Consider the following 17,318-nt stretch of genomic DNA (forward strand, 5'->3'; position numbering starts at 1 on the left):
TTCACTAGTACTCTCTCTCACAGGTCTTGAGCACTGCTGTATCATACTTTACTCTACTAAATAGTTACTGAAACGAGAGACACTTCATAGACATTCCAGAAATGAATATAAATAGCTGAATTTATTTTTCAATGAAATATATTAAATAAAAATAGAAAATCATAGAATTGTATGTGAGTACTATCTCTTTATAATTGTGAGTTGCCATCCAAGTTCCATCGTTAAATGAAAGCTTACGCAAGCATCGAGGTTCGTGCACTTGTATCAGTTGAAATTTTCTACTTTAAGAGTACATCCGTCGTCACTTCCATAATTACTTAACTTTGACTTTACATATTCAATTTTATTATACAACTTTGTTTAGACATAAAAAATTGCCCGTACACAAAACTTCTACATATAGCTATTTTTGAGTCCATTCTGATTGCTCGGGAGAGTGGACGTAATACTTAAGATATAAAATTTGCCCATTTAGCGTTTTAAATTTCCCTTTAGCAAAGCGACACACCTGTTAGCCACCTTCGAGTTTCACAGAGGGTCTCCTACTAGCGTTTAGAATTATGCATAACCCATGCATCCTACGCATTACTTCCAGCATAAGGGATATACGTTACGTTTGCCTGTGCAATGTTCTTTCCTATCAAATAAGGGAGCACGAACGCAATAAGGAAAAATATAAAGTATATTATCAGTGAATGAGAGGCTGTCAGTAGATCAAAGTAATATACGTACATTGTTCAATTGATTATCCACGGCACAACTGATAATTCGAAAATTCAATAGTATGGTGGCGACTGGTACCGACATTTCCATCACTTTAACAACCATTTTTATGAAGATGTCGGGTCTGTGGATGGCAGCTAATTATACTGAACAAATATTCAGAAACACCATGTTACTTTACACTACCTCGTTAATTCTTTTCGCTGTTGGGGTTCAGACGACAGACTTTTACTATTCCTGGGGAGACGTTAGCGTAAGTGTAGATTAAAAAACTTCACTAAGTTCTTTACATATTCTTTGAAGTACTTTCAAATCACGACATTAGACTTGGTTGCTTAGTAGCGTGAGAATATTATTTCTAATTACTCGAATACTTATAAATCTACTGTAGAAGTTTCAGTTTATTTTATTAGCATTTTACATTTCTGTGTTGATAGGCCCAACTTTACATAATGTGCAACATTTTAAGCTTAACCACATCTTTAATCAAGATAACAATCATATTTCTGAACAGAAAAGATTTCTTCAAGCTAATCGTTTATATGCAGAAGAAATTCTTAAACTCTAATTATGATTCTTACGAGGAAATGATCGTGGACTCGTCTAGGCGTATTAGTACTATGTTCATTCTCTCTTTTACTTTCTTTGCTCAAATAACAGTTGCTACTTATGTTATAGGACCAGTTTGGGGTAAGACGGTCATTTTCAACAAATTTTAATCACTGTCAATTTTCAAGTAATTGAAACATCTACGAAAATCTTATACTAGTTTCGCGTTGTAAAGTTTTCATGTTAGGAGAAGTAAGTAGTTCGCGATCTTATTGCAGCAAATATTGGGAAAAACGACTCAGAGAGGATACTGCCTTTTAGAATGTGGGTGAACTTACCATTGACCGTGACACCGTACTTTGAGATAATGTTCACACTACAGGTACCTATTTACTACTTATAGCGCTTTTTCGTTGATAGCTCAATTTTTTTAATGCTATACGAATAGGTCTGAACTGAATGATATTATTAATCGCGAGTTGTGATCATTGTTCGAGTAATCACTATATTCATTTTACAAAAAATTTTTATACGAAAGATTAATTCTCTTTGGTATTAATGCAACGTGGGTATGGTCAACTAATATTTGAATTAATATATCATTAATTCAGGGATATGTACAATTACAGTTTCCTAGAGATACGATACCATAAGACTCACTGAAATCCTTTGTATTTAAACAGGTTCTGTCCGTATATCAAATTGGAGTGTGCTACTTCTGCTTCGATAACTTTTTATGTATCATAAACTTGCACGTGTCTGGTCAGTTTCGTATACTACATTACAGGCTGAGAAACCTGACCAGTGGAAGAGGGAAAGAAATGTCAGACATTCCTGTACATTCCGCGAGCAAGCGTTACGCTGTATTTAAGAACTGTGTGCAACAGCATCAGTCACTGATTGCATACTGTGATTTGCTTGAACACGTATTCAGCTCGTTGGTACTGGGACAAGTTCTGCTCTTTAGTATAGTTATTTGTCTCGACGGATATCAGGTTCTTATGGTTCGTATATGTTATTCTGATGAATTTGTCTCCTTTTATCTTTATGTGAAACTCTTAAAACGTACTTCTGTGAAGTGAGTCTTACCTGTTACACATTTAGGTTGCGCTAATAATATATTATCTTATTCAGGCAGAAGCAACCATTTTAAGGCGTCTTATTTTCGTATTTCATACTGGTACAACCATGTCTCAGTTGCTGATGTTCACTTATAGTTGTGATTGTCTGATAAGAGAAAGCACAAACACGTCTGAGGCAATGTTTGCAGCTCCATGGTACTATTCGTCCATGAGCAAACATGGAAAAATGCTGAGGAATGACATGAAACTTGTTATACTGAGGTCTAGAATACCTTGTTGTTTGACAGCCCGAGGATTCTTCGTTGTGTCCCTGGAGACATACACTAAGGTAAATTGTTTCATGTTAGTTAAATTTTGTAGATGGTTATTCTTATTTTTTGTTTGGTGAAATAAATAAAAACTAGGCAAACACAGTGCTATGCAAGTACTGACAAATATTTTGACGAAAAAATAATTTTTCCAGGTCTTAAGCACTGCGGCGTCATATTTCACATTACTGAGGCAAAGCACTGAGAATGCGATAAATAACTAGTTCCTTTTAATCGAATAGCGTAGATGATCAGATATTAAAACATAGAGAGAAAGAGAGCTTCACTTCCTGAATAGAATATAGTTACACCTGATACGTATAAAAAAAGCAAATTATTTTAATAAAAGAGTCTAACGGTACATACGTATATGTTATGTCATTTTAAGCTAATTATTTGCTGAGTTTATGTATTTTTGTATATTTCTTTCTCTTTAGCCGTGTTCAGGAATTCACACAACTTCTTTTCGATATTTATTTCTATATTGTTAAAGACATGATAATTTTTCATTTAATATTTCAGTCCAGGTACGTGTATTTAAGAAAATACAAATGTAGTAATTAAAATGCCTTTTAGATAATACATGAATGAATTCTTTCAGGTACAAAGGATTCATGCCTATTACAGAAGATTTAAAAAAGGTAGTGCAATAATGATGACTGTGCTATTTCTCCGCTAATAACTTCTTATTAACCTTCGATATGCATGCATTCTGCAAGTTTCATATACTCCATCACAGGCTAGTCAAATGATGTATTAAACAGCATCAGATACTTATCTCTTATTATGATAAAATCGCTGAGATATGTAATGGGCTCGCATTAATCCAAATAATCACGTCTAGTGTGTCGATCTGTCTCGTTGGATTCCATGCATTTCTGGTTAGCATTGCTCTTTCTAGTATCTCCAATGGTAAACTATTTTCGTTAGTTTGCCTGTGCCACCACTGGTTGCTGCGTATTGAATTTAGGAAACAGTAAATCAAGACTTGAAATTATCGAATTAAGTCATGGTAATTCATTTATTTATTCTAGGTGTGGAACACTGCACTCACTTCACGTTCATACGAGAGATCAGCGGTGTATAAAACTCGCAATTATATTTAGTCAATTCGCGGAAACAATGTGACCACCAATATGCATGTATATCACAGGGTAAATCGATATTAATTATTCTTTATTACGTGCTAACGAAGCACTGCTTTTCGTAATGCACTTCTTGAAAGTAACACTAATATCGTCGTGTTTCTTGGAAATTCTGTACAAAACTAAACGAAAAATATTGCCAAACGTTTCTACCTAACAAAGTAGAAATAGATCTACATCTTGACCTAGCATAATGGTCCCACGATCGAACCTATCATTTCAAGCTAAACCTGACAAAAGGTTTCTAATCTTCTTGAAGAAGGTTCTTCAGCAGCCCCTTCTCTTTGCATAGACAGGTGCTCAGAACTCTCATAGAATTTCATAATAGTATCATGACACATGAATTATTTCTCGAATATGTAGCTTATATCCAACTGAATGAACAAATTACATTGAGAAGAATAGATGTTACTGTATGTACGTCCTTCTTTTTTTTTTTGATCAAATAGTAGTGGACGAATAATAAGAATGTTAGGTACAGACTGCATTCGATTCACGACTGAAGGGATGCCACCATATCAAAGCACAGTAGCCTCGTGCTTCAGTCGGATCCTTTAATCTGAACATTTAGCTACTGTAAATTCAATATGACACTTGGCTGTTTTAACGACATTTCTCTTGCCTTAACCACTCCTTTTATGAAAATGATTGGATGTTGGCCGGCAAGGTCTCAATGCGAGGAGGTTTGTCGGAGCATTATGAGAGTTATTACTGTGATTCTTGTATTTACGAATAACGTGACTCATATTTGTGACGCGATTGTAGTGAAGGTATGCATTCGTTTAAAAGTTGAAACGATTCATCTCGTTCAGAATTGAAGAAGTAATTGAAAGAAAAGGGAAGTGATGCTATTTTCCCTATCTTATGTATACTTTTTTAGAACATAGTAGAACATCTGTTCCACGGATATTATTAATATCATCAAATGTTCTTTGACGTTACATTAGTATAGTCTAGTAACTAAGTTTCACGCAAAAATATTTGTTCACTTTTATTTTGTATCTCATAGCATCCACTTCACTTCTTCGTACATATATTAAACACCAGCCTGGGCTGCTACAAGATGTCGATTCTCTTGATCTATAGAAAAGACTTCTTCAAATTAATTACAATTCTGTTCGATAAGTTTCTTGTCATTTCGAATTATGACGCCTACGAAAGAGAGCTGGTGATGGCGTATAAACGTATCAGTGGGCGCTTGATTATTGTTTATACTGTCTTTTGTCAAATGACAATTTTTTACTATGTCATGACTCCGGTATTAGGTAAGTTATATCTTTTTTATGAGCCTGCAGTGAGTTATAATCAATTTCAAAGTTATACGTTCTGACATTTCTGTGCTTCACTTGGGATTTCTTCTACTGATTTTTTGTCTGACTTGGGGCTTATTCTACTGAATCTTCTGTGTTTGTCTTGCAACTTATTCTATTATTCTGATTTTTCTGTATTTAACTCGGAGCTTCTTCTACTGATTTTTTTCTGTCTGACTTGGGACTCATTCTACTGATTTCACTATGTCTGACCTGACTATTGCATGTCTGCAGTAGAGTAAGTTCCAAATCTGACGTTTTAGATGTTTCTGTGACAACAAACAACTTTTAACCTCTTCCAAGTTTAACAAATGAATTCCATTTTTATTATTGCAGTGAATTTGCATCTAAATGAAACGGACAGAATATATATGTTTAAAATGCCATTTCCTACGCTGTATCTGTCACCATATTTTGAGTTGATGTACGTAGTACAGGTACTAGCTGTTCTTGTTTATTTCAAAAGTATTTTTGAACCGACATTAATTCTGTTCTGTTTCATCATACAGGTTTTAGCTTTCTATCAAACCTGCTTATGTTACTTCTCCGCTGATAATTTTTTATTTATCTTTAACATGCATCTGTCCTGCCAGTTTCGTATATTACAATACAGATTTGAAACTCTCAAGGGTGTAAACGAAGATCGAAGTTCTAGTGCAAAGTACCCCAATGGATACTATACAGCATTCAAGGAATGCATTCTGCAGCATCAAGAACTTATTTCATATGCTGATAGAATATCAAGTATATATAAAGTATTTTTTCTGATACAAACGTTAACGTACAGCTTTCTTATCTGTCTCTCAGGGTATCATGCACTAATAGTTAGTATCTTACTGTTTTTAATACATTATTATTCTTTAAAAACCGCTTTTGGTTTCGAATAAAAATAATTACCACTCAGAATAACTTATGCTTTATAGGTACCTGGATCTTTCGCAAAACACTGTCAGTTCCTGGTTCTCTTACTCAGTACTCTCTGGCAGCTACTCATGTTCTGCTACGGCGCTGATCATGTAAAGCAGGAAAGCGCGAATGTGGATATAGCTGTGTACTTAACTCCTTGGCCAAAGATCGGAATGAACGGCGATGGAAGGATGCTATGGAAATCTGTAAATATTGTTTCATTGAGAGCTAGAAAGCCTTGTGTTCTATCAGCCTGTGGTTTCTTTAACGTGTCTTTGGAAACGTTCAGTAAGGTATTTTCTGTTCCACTATCAAATTTTTTTTATACTATCTGATATTTAGTTACGACACCTCATAATGATTTATGGTACCATTCTACTCAGGCAATTATTTTGAGAATACATGACATGTTACGAGTGCTAACATTCAAAAAATCAGAATAGAGGCTTTGTCTGAGTGGAATTACTTGTTTTGTACATATAAAATTGATGTTTTAACAACTATTGCAATCGATTACTAATATCTGAATTATTATGGTGCCAAAAAATTATTGCATTCGTTTATTACAGGTTCTAAGTACTTCGCTCTCATATTTTGCTTTAATAAGGGAAACTGTCGAAGGTTGAGACACTCAAAAATTGTTTTAATTATGGACTACAGTGCATATTTGTATATGATGAATAATTGTTATTTGTTATAATATAATTTTACTGAATCACAACGTGTACCACTATTATTTTTCATTACCTTCTAAAGTAGCGATATGCTCTATGACAACCTTCTAGTAAAATATGTAAGTATAATAATGGTACCCTTCCTTACACACGCACACTTAAACATACAGACAAGATTTTTAATCCATGTAAATTACAAAATGAACCAGTTCATTTCCTGGCTGCAGTAAACATACACTGAAATACATGGGATTAATTATTATTTTTTATTACCTTCAAGGGAAGTGTGGTCATGCATAATGCATCTCTTGAATCAGTAAAGTAGATCTACTTCTTGATCTCACGTAATGATCACACGAACAAGCCTATCATTTGAAGTTAATCTTCACGAAAGGTTTCTAAGCTCCAAGAAGAACGTTCCTCGGTAGACTGTTCCAATTGTGGCGTATAGTGTATGTTCGTATACACAGAATAGTTATTATTTGTTGTACACGTATATGGGAACACAGTAAATAGGAATATAATTTTACTGAAGCACAATGCATACTGAATGCATACTGAAGCAAGTATTATTTTTTATTACCTTGTGAATCAATGGCGTGCTCCATAGCTTCTAGCAAGGATTCATACTGCCATTCTAAGCGACAGATTTTTTTAAATCCATATAGATAGTAGAAGGTAGAAGATTAATTTACTTGAACGTATATAACATATGGCTTCTTTAAAAGTCTTTGATTTAGATACACTAGAGAATCGTTAATGTTGTACAATTAGGGATGCGTGTTTTCGCATATATTATAATGGCGTACTGCAAAACTGATCGTTTCCTGTATACGCAAAAGTAATCTCTAAAAGATTAATTTCCATTATGTTTGATCGTCCCCTAGAACCTTTCTTAAATGTCCCTTTCCCTTTGTATAGTCAGGTGCCAGTGCATTTCAGTTTCACATAGGCTCTCCTAACTATACTCTTAGAAGCATGAATAAGTTATTGACTACATAGTTTCTGTCTTACATAATGAATATCTACGATTGAGAAATAAGGGGACGCTTCTAGATCAAAGCGACAAGACATGCAAGAAATCGAACACGTTTTGGTAATCAAGAGGACATGTTGTATTCGAGTGAAAGCTTTAGAGCAGAATACTTCGCTTCTGTAACATCAAGATGACAGCCTGGAAATATGAGTCCATTCCTATCCCCTTAACTGCAATTTTTATGAAAGTTATAGGATGTTGGGTGACAAAAAATCGGTTAGAAGAACAGAGAGCTGCTGTGTTAAGAGCTATCACCGCAATAAGTGTGTTTGCCATGTGTGGGAATAACATAATAAATTGTATTATCATGACGGTATGTATGTCCGTATTTAAGTGAAAGAAGATTGTGTTAAAAATTGATTACGCTACTGTATGGTATTTCAATTTAATTTATATTGTCTAATTATGGTTTTCGTATCGCTAAACTTATATAAACTTATCAAGTAACTACTATGATTATACTTCGTATTTTACTCACCTTATTTATATTTAATATCTTTCAATTCTTAGAATCCACTATACTTCATGATACATGTTCTTGATATCAGCCTGGCCGTGTTCAAGATGTTGACTTGTTTCATATTCAGGACTGACTTTCATTATTTAATTGCACTTGTCGTTAATAAGTTCCTCTCTCCTGTGGACTACGACCCCTACGAAAAGAATTTAGTACATGAGTATACGCGTTTATGCGGAAAGTTCCTTCTTCTGTATACCACTCTATGCCATTCGACATTCTGCTTTTACATCATAGCTCCGATTATAGGTAAGTTATACCTTGTAAGTTTATTAAAAATAATTACATAAAACAATTGAAAAAGTCTCCTCACATGTGAATCAGTGTGATAAATATTCTGTGAAAATAATTTCGATTACGATTGGTCTTAAATTTCGAACTTAATGAATTTCTATTTTTTATATCTACACTTTGCTAAAAAATGTTCTAAGCTTCTACCATTAATTAATTTTAATACCACTGTCCAATATTCTTAAAACGAATATTACACCTTAGCGAGTTCTAAAATAAATGACTTCTTCTCTTGTCGCAGTCAACTGGCATGTAAACGAAACAGACAGGGTATTTCTATTCTATACGAAAATTACAACATTAGCTGTGACGCCGTATTTCGAGATAATATATACAGTTCAGGTACTAACACTTTTTATTTCTCTAATGGTTAGTATGTCTAACGAAAACTACATTTCTTACATTCCAGTTTGTAGCCTTCTATCTATCCCTCGTCTGCTACTTCATCGTAGATAACTTCTTATGCTTCTTTAATTTACAATTATGCTGTCAATTTCGTATACTGCAGTACAGATTAAAAACTCTGAAAAGTGTGAATGAAACACGGAGCATTCAGGAACAGGTCCCCAATGGATATTACACAGCGTTTAAACAGTGTATTCAGCTGCATCAGGATCTTATCTCCCATGGAGATTTGGTCGCAAAGATATACAACATATTTTCACTATTGCAGATATTATTATACAGTATGTTGATTTGTCTTCTAGGATACAATGCCATTTTGGTTAGTAACAACTTCCTTATTCAACGCATACTCAAGCCCCTCTTTTATATTTAAGCAAATTTTGCAGTGCACTTGAAAGTATCTTTCACTTTAATTATCACTTACAAGAAATTTCGCTGTGCAGGGCGATGGAACCTTCGCAGACCGCGCTATGTTCGGTTTGCACGTACTGACTACTTCATGGCAGCTCTTCATGTTTTGCTATGGAGCTGACCGTATGAAAAGAGAAAGCGAAAATGTTGATACAGCAGTGTATGCTACTCCGTGGCCAAATGTTGATGTCAGCGATGACGGAATGTTGATGCGAAAAGCTATAAATATTGTCGTAGTGAGAGCTAGAGAACCCTGTGCTCTATCAGGCTGTGGTTTTTTTACTGTGTCCTTGGAGACCTTCACTAAGGTAATTTAAGTTAAAAGGATGATGATTTTTAATATGAAACTAAGTTGAAAATGTAGAATAAGGATTGCTCATTCCACGTTTTAAATTAAAAAAAAATATGATAGAATTTTGATTGGATCGGAATGCACAAATATAGAATTTCGTTTCTATTTTACAGTAGATACAGTTAGTAGTCAGACAGTGCGTGTTCTCTAACTCCGTGTACTCCTTAAATGCATGAAACTGTACTGTCGCATGACGTAAATACGGAATTTATTTTTTACAGGTTATGAGTACTGCATTATCATATTTTGCATTGATAAGGGAAAGTGCTGAAGCTAAAGACATAAAATAATTCCAATCATTGAGTATAACACATATTTATATATAGTGAATAGATATTATTTATTACGTACACACATGCCAATACTAAATATAGGAACACAATTTTACGAGTACCAGCATTATTTTTTGTTATCGTCTTAATCAATGGCGAGGTTTATAATGTACTTTTTGACAAAAATTTGTATTGCTATTTTTTTGGACAATTTCTGCTAAAAATTGAGCGGCCAATATTTTCAATGACTTTCATATAACGAATACAAGGGACTGATTTCCTTGAACACACATAATTTAGATTGAGTGGGAGTGTATTTTTCCAGAATCATGAATGTTAATGTATATTCATTAAAACAATTCTTAAAAACATAACATAAAACTGTTTAATATCTGACTCTTTACAGAATAAATTTGCCAACACCTAGTCTAAAGGATACTTACCACACGCTGCCAGTAGAATAAGTCGCTTAGTCAGACACATTTTTTAAACACATTTTCCACAGAACAATATTTTTACAAACGATAAGAAAAATATCTTGAAGACGACTAAGCTTATTAATCTTGAATTCGACATAATTCTTTTTCATACAATTGCGTAGTATTAACGAAGACACTTTCGGTGCAAGTACAAAGTAATAGTAAGCGTTGAAGAAAATCAAAGGCATAGGCGAAGAAAATTCTCAAAGGGATCCCTATATGCAGCTAATTATGGCTACATAACCCATTGATTAATCTCGTAAACCACTTTTGATCTTTCTTACAAACACTTTTTTAAAGCTACCTTCCTCCTCTATAATTATATTCATGTAAAAATGGTGAGTTTCTCACGGCGCCCTGTAATTGTACTGTTAGAGGTATTGGTAACATTGATAATGTAACACATGTTTCGCTCGAAGGTAGTAATTGCATTCGTGCATAAAGATATTGCTATACATGTATTCGTGTCTACGAATACGCTATAGTTATAGACGAACATGGGGGCGTCACTAGATCAAAGTATCACGAATCCTAAGAAATTGTAACGAATATGTAGTAACAATCAGTGGGGAATCTTGTATTCAAGAGGAAACTTTACAGTAGAGCATTTGGTTGGTGTGACTCCACTATGAAATTCAATTACGTCGAAAACGTTGCATTTAGTTCAATCGCCACTCAACTAAAGTTAATTGGATGTTGGCCAGCAAAATCTCGTTTCGAAGAATTTTCCAGGGTCTTCATGAGAGTTTACACCGTAGTAGCTATGATTCTGCTTTACGGGTGTCACATAAGAGATGGTCTTGTCAGAAAGGTATATACGTATACAGTGCTTGAGAGAAAGTGTGGGAAATTAGAAGGTGTCACCGATTCATTTTCAAGTTACTAATTATCGAAGCAACATCTAAAATATACGTCAAATGTGTCTGGCTTGAAGACTAATTCTACTGTCGGTGTGCATTAGCCAGGTCAGGTCTGACGGTGTCAGTAGAATAAGTCAAATCAGACACATTTGGAGATTTAAATACTGTTTCTCTTTCTTCAAAATTCCTCACACGTGTTTCCAATTTCTCACATCTGTCGTCGAACAACGATATACATGTGTAAGTGAACTAACTAATTACTTTAAGTATCTACGGAGTGGTTGTGTCTCATTTAAATTCGATTTCAATTTTAATTTCCTCAAACTGTGATATTAATTTTCTAAATTTGCTTTCTTTATTTGTGTTTAATATCTTTATGCTTATAGTCTCTCGTACACTTCATCCGCAACATATTAAATATGATTCTGGCCATGTTCAAAATGGTGCTTTTGATTCTGTATAGAAAAGACATGAATTATTTAATTACTGTTCTCGTCGAAAAGTTCGTTGACCTTTCATATTGCTACAACACGCATGAAAAAGATTTGTTGATAGCGGGCAAACGGACTTGTGGATACTTTATGATTGTTTGTATGAGTTTATGCTATTCAACGACGACCGCCTACGTCATGGGTCCAGTAATCAGTAAGTTTGGAATAAAATTAGTACAAGAATAAGTAATGATAATATTCGATATGATAATATGAACTTAGCTTACTCTTTAACTAATGACTAAATATCTTTAAAGACGATGTTGCACTTATTTTTATTATTTAGTCTCAACCACAGCTAGATCGTCTCGAAATTCAAGTTTGTACATACCTTTACTAATTAAAAAATGAATCACTTCTTATTTTGCCGTAGTCAACTTAGGTCTAAATGAATCAGACAGAATACACATCTTCTTCACTGGAGTTCCTAAATTTGCTCTCTCGCCGTATTTCGAATTAGTGTATGTGTTTCAGGTATTAATATTTCCTGCTTTTTCGAAGATAGATACATTCAGACAGAGGTTACGTATTATCCTTTCTATCATGCAGGTCATATTGTTGTGTCAATCTATTGTGTGCTACATTGCTGCTGATAACTTCTTACTCATCTTTAATATACAGATGTCTTGTCAATTTCGTATACTGCAGTACAGACTAGAAAACCTGGAACTTGTGATGGAAAGACAGACTGGTACTGAAACATCCTCAACTGGATATTATGCAGCATATAAAGAATGCATTCAACGACACCAACAACTTATCTCGTATGCTGATACGATTTCAAGAATATACAACGTGTTTTCACTGGTGCAAACATTAACATACAGTATCTTACTTTGTGACTTATGCTATTACGCATTTTTGGTCAGTAATTATTTTCTTTTGATAAGATTACATAAATTTATTCGTAACAATTTTTTGGAATGTACTTTTCTCTTTAACTGAAGGTTACAGTATATTCTCTTTCGCAGGGTGAAATACCCTTCACAGAACGGTGTCTGTTCCTGGCTCATGCAATATCTACCTCATATCAGCTCTTCATGTTTTGCTATGGCGCTGATCATCTAAGCAATGAAAGCGTAATTGTTGCCACATCGGCATATGGATCTTTGTGGCCGAATCTCGATTTCGAGAATGATGGAAAGTTAATGCGGCAGGCCATAAATATTGTCGTAGTAAGAGCTAGAAAACCGTGTTGTCTATCAGGCTGTGGCTTTTTTAACGTCTCCATGGAAACGCTCACTAGGGTAATTCAAAACTAAACTTTATAAAACTAAGTTGAAACTATAGAATAAATCTTCTTTACACTACATTTTGAATCTAAAAAAAAATTATATTTCAATTTTGAGCAGATCAGAGTGCACTAAAGTAGAATTCTAGAGCGTTTCTATTTCACAGTAGATACAGTTAGTAGCTAGACAGCCTGTGCTCCTCTTACTCTGCATATTCCCTACAATCTACGCTTCTATAGATATAATCATGACACTTATTTGTTATAGGTTTACAGTACCGCATTCTCATACCTTGCGTTAATAAGGGAAGTCAGCAACGCATGAGACGCACAGTTTGTTCCAATGGTTGATTATTGTATGTACGATATACATGGAGAATATTTATTGTTTGTTGCATACGCACGTAAAAATGTAAATAATACTACAATGTAATTATAAGCATATATTAACATTACTTATTTTTCGTTACCACCTTAACAATTAATGTCTACCATAATATATTTACTTTTTAACGTAATAATTTAGAACGTCATTTTTCTTTAAGAAATTTCGAAAGTATTTTGCAAAAAGCTTCTGCTTAACAAAAAAAAAAAAAGAAAGTAGTATGTAAACCTTCGTAGTCTTTTTAAATCAGGTGTATTAATCGGAGCGTCAGTTGTCAAGTGTATTTCACTACATGTTCCACTTTAAATTAAATCTGACGAAAGGTGCCTGACCTTCCTCAACAGCTATCTCTAATAGCTGCTTTCCCCCGTGCAGACAGGTGTCTAGGACGACTGAGTTTCTCATAGGGTCACGTAATACCACTATTAGAACGATGAATAATTTATCGATTATACTGCATATGTCTTGCTGAAAGGATAATAATTACATTCGTGCAAATGTATATTTCAATACGTCTTCTTTCGTCAAATAATAGTGCGCGAATAATAATAACATTATATACCGCATATGTAACAATATAGGGATGTCGCTAGATCAAAGCGACGTGACGTCCAGACGATTACTTCGAATACATTGAAATAATCAAAAAGACATTTTGTATTCGAGTGAAAACGTTAGGCTCGAACATCTGAACACTGTAACTATAATATGGAATCTTGGCGCATTGATAATATTGCTCTCACCATAATCGTTCCTTTCATGAAGATTGTTGGCTGCTGGCCAGCAAGGGACTCCTCCGAAGAGCGTCTCAGATTTATCATGAGAATTGTAACCGCAGTTTTAGTGGGTTTCTTATATGTTGCTCTAGTGATAGAGGCCTATTTCGTGAGGGTACGTATTGGCATACGCGTATACAGAATTAATATTATTCAATATCTAAGAAATTTTTCAAATGGGACATAATATTTTCTTCATTTACGCAATTCTATTTAAACATGACTTGTTATTTGAATATATAAGTTTCCTCTATGAATTTTAACTTCGATCGCACTTTGTATTTTTATACTTATAGGATCCCTTTTACTTCTTCGTAAACATATTAGACATCAGCCTGGCCTTCTTTAAGATGATGACTTTATTCATATATAGAAGTGACTTTCTCAAATTAATTACTCTTCTGGTCGATAAGTTTCTTGCTCTTTCGAACTACGATGCATATGAGAAAGATTTATTGATAACGTGTAAACGTTTCTGCGGAAGCATCATCTTTTTTTATACTTCTGTGGTTCATACGGTAATAGTTAATTACGTCGTAACTCCGATTATTGGTGAGTTATGTCTTTTAAAAAGGATTATTATTTTAGAAATTAATACGTAAATCGGTACAATGAATATTGTGTTTCCAAATGACAATGGTTCCGTCCAGACCTGGTGTACCCAGTCAAAGAATTTCCATGTGGAAATAGGGCATTATTGAGTCTCGAAGCTCTACCTTTTCGTGCTCTAGTCTGAGCATACCTTTGCAAGCTCAAAAAATAAAATACTTCTCTTTTCTTATAGCACACTCGTACCTAAACGACTCGGAGAGGTTTCACATATTCAAAATGGGATTTCCTATAATGTCCGTCACGCCATATTACGAGCTGATGTACGTGCTGCAGGTATTAAATATATTTTCACTATTTCGAAGGTATTTATGCACGAAAATTACATTTCTCCCATTTCATCGTGCAGGTTGTAGCCTTTTATCAATCCTGCGTGTGCTATTTCGCCGTTGATAATTTGTTATACTTCCTCAATCTGCAAATATCTTGTCAATTTCGTATACTACAGTACAGACTGAGAACCCTGAAACATACGGATGGAAAACAGAGTCTTACAATTAGCGAGAAATACTCTAAAGAACATTATCCAATTCTAAGAGAATGTATACAACAGCATCAAGATCTTATCTCGTATGCTGACACTGTTGCAAACATATACAGTGTATTCTCGTTGATACAAACTATAACATACAGCTTCTTGATTTGCCTCAATGGCTACAACGCACTTCTGGTTAGTATTTTTCTTCTAATACCTGATTAAGGGCATGTACCTAATTGACTTTAGATGAAAGATTATGGACTGCGATCGGCGCATTATTTTTGCAGCTTACGTTCATTTCTGCTCATTGAAAGTACTTTTGTTAGGAATTCTGTATAGATTAAAACCCAGTGATCTTGCATTTTCATTCGAGGACAACCTAAAAGTCCATCGATCGTTCACTTTTCCAAGTAACATTTTCTGACCAATGTCATTTTCACTAAATATGACTTATAGGTAAATGTAACATTCGTGAGACGCCTTCTATGCATACTTCACACGGTGTCCACATCATGGCAGTTATTTATGTTTTGCTACGGTGGCGATGGTTTAAAACGAGAAAGTGCGAACATCGACACGGCGGTGTATGCATCCCCATGGACAAATCTCAAAATGAACAACGATGGAAGGATGCTACGGAGGGCCATAAATATTGTTGTACTGAGATCTAGAGTACCCTGCTCTTTATCAGGCTGCGGTTTCTTCGATATTTCTTTGGAAACGTTCATTAAAGTAACTTATATTTATTCATTTGTGTTCTAAATATTGTGTTACAAGTTACAATTCTACTCTGACATTATTTAGCCAAGAGACATGCGATATTAATGCAATGAGAAGAAGAAGAAAAAGAAAATGATTGTCTGAGCAGAATTTTTTGTAAATGTGTAATATACATCGTGAGAAAATGTCATTGATTTTATATAAGATCTATTGAATTGATTCAATTTTGTTCTAGGTTTGCAGTACCGCAATGTCGTACTTTGCATTAATAAATGAGACTAGCAACTGATGACTTTTATTGCGCTTTAGTTGTGGAGTACTATACATGTATATAGTTATGATGCATTATCTGTTTTATATACATGTCGAAACAATGTAAATATGAGTATACTTTTATTATCGTATAATATGTATCGAATCTGTCATTCTTGTTACCTTTGGGAGAAAGTTGTCCATGCAGAACGTTCTACTTTTCGAAGACCAATAATCCCTCGTTAACTGATCATATTCCCTCCTCGTTAACTGATCAAAAGCCATCGTCACATTTTTGCATTATGTCATCTGGTACAGAATTTGACACTTCGAGATCCTCAGCTTCGAGATACTTCATGGACTGTATCCAACTCCACTAATTTATGAATTATTGTACATCGGCAATCCAACATCACTGTGCCAGAGCAGGTAAGAAATTATGTATATTTTATGCACTGTGCTTAAAAGTAATAAAACTATGCACAATCAGATTGGTCAATCAGTTCGAAATGGAAGGATCTATATCACTGTATATTTCTTTTTAAAGAACTAACAAAAATTCTTCAAAGACTTTCAACAGAGTCTCCTGGGCAATATTGATGCATCCATATCTACATGAAAATGCAGAAAATATCCAAGTTCTTTCACATTTTTCACACAAGCCATCTTATTCCAATTTGTTATTCTATTTCTATTATACAAGGTGTTACTAAGTTTAAGTCAGAAATATGTATTCATTACGTCCAGTAGCAATTTCCTTCGTATCAAACCATATAAGATCTGTGTAATGCATCTATAGAGTCCCACGGAACGATTTTCTAGATCATGCATAAATCATCCATACTGTAGGTTACTACTACACTAAGACTAGCAGTTTCGAGCGCATGCCTATCATAACGCATTTCTCTTCCCAAATAATAGTGCAAGAAGAGAGCGAAAAGAAAACGAGAGGTATTCGTAAGATGAATAGAGAATGGCATGGTAGATCAAAGACCACACGAAATCGACAGTACCTTCTGCAATTCTATAGATTATACGATTTTATAAACGAATTAC

General features: G+C 34.4%; 1 protein-coding gene across 1 annotated transcript; it reads left to right on the forward strand.

The window, feature by feature from the left end:
• The first annotated feature begins 695 nt into the window (after nt 1-695).
• On the forward strand, nt 696-6,649 carry LOC143183408 (uncharacterized). The gene is made up of 28 exons (XM_076384931.1): nt 696-709; nt 784-976; nt 1,161-1,413; nt 1,551-1,654; nt 1,956-2,276; nt 2,407-2,682; nt 2,818-2,885; nt 3,014-3,028; nt 3,100-3,189; nt 3,264-3,303; nt 3,427-3,543; nt 3,593-3,674; nt 3,769-3,816; nt 3,858-3,921; nt 3,997-4,047; nt 4,100-4,220; nt 4,283-4,335; nt 4,379-4,613; nt 4,688-4,693; nt 4,755-4,763; nt 4,817-5,072; nt 5,125-5,190; nt 5,267-5,288; nt 5,381-5,388; nt 5,454-5,554; nt 5,627-5,941; nt 6,041-6,316; nt 6,593-6,649. Exons 1-28 carry the CDS (start codon nt 696-698, stop codon nt 6,647-6,649), a joined length of 3,261 nt encoding a protein of 1,086 aa, XP_076241046.1.
• Nucleotides 6,650-17,318: the final 10,669 nt, after the last annotated feature.

This window comes from Calliopsis andreniformis, chromosome 9, assembly GCF_051401765.1.
Source record: "Calliopsis andreniformis isolate RMS-2024a chromosome 9, iyCalAndr_principal, whole genome shotgun sequence".
In the NCBI taxonomy this organism is placed as follows: domain Eukaryota; kingdom Metazoa; phylum Arthropoda; class Insecta; order Hymenoptera; family Andrenidae; genus Calliopsis; species Calliopsis andreniformis.

Excerpts from the sequence above, each read along its gene's own strand:
- LOC143183408 (XM_076384931.1), top strand. Across the intron at positions 2,683-2,817 it reads CCCTGGAGACATACACTAAG|GTCTTAAGCACTGCGGCGTC; the intron begins GTAAATTGTTTC and ends TAATTTTTCCAG. Across the intron at positions 5,073-5,124 it reads TGTCATGACTCCGGTATTAG|TTATACGTTCTGACATTTCT; the intron begins GTAAGTTATATC and ends TCAATTTCAAAG.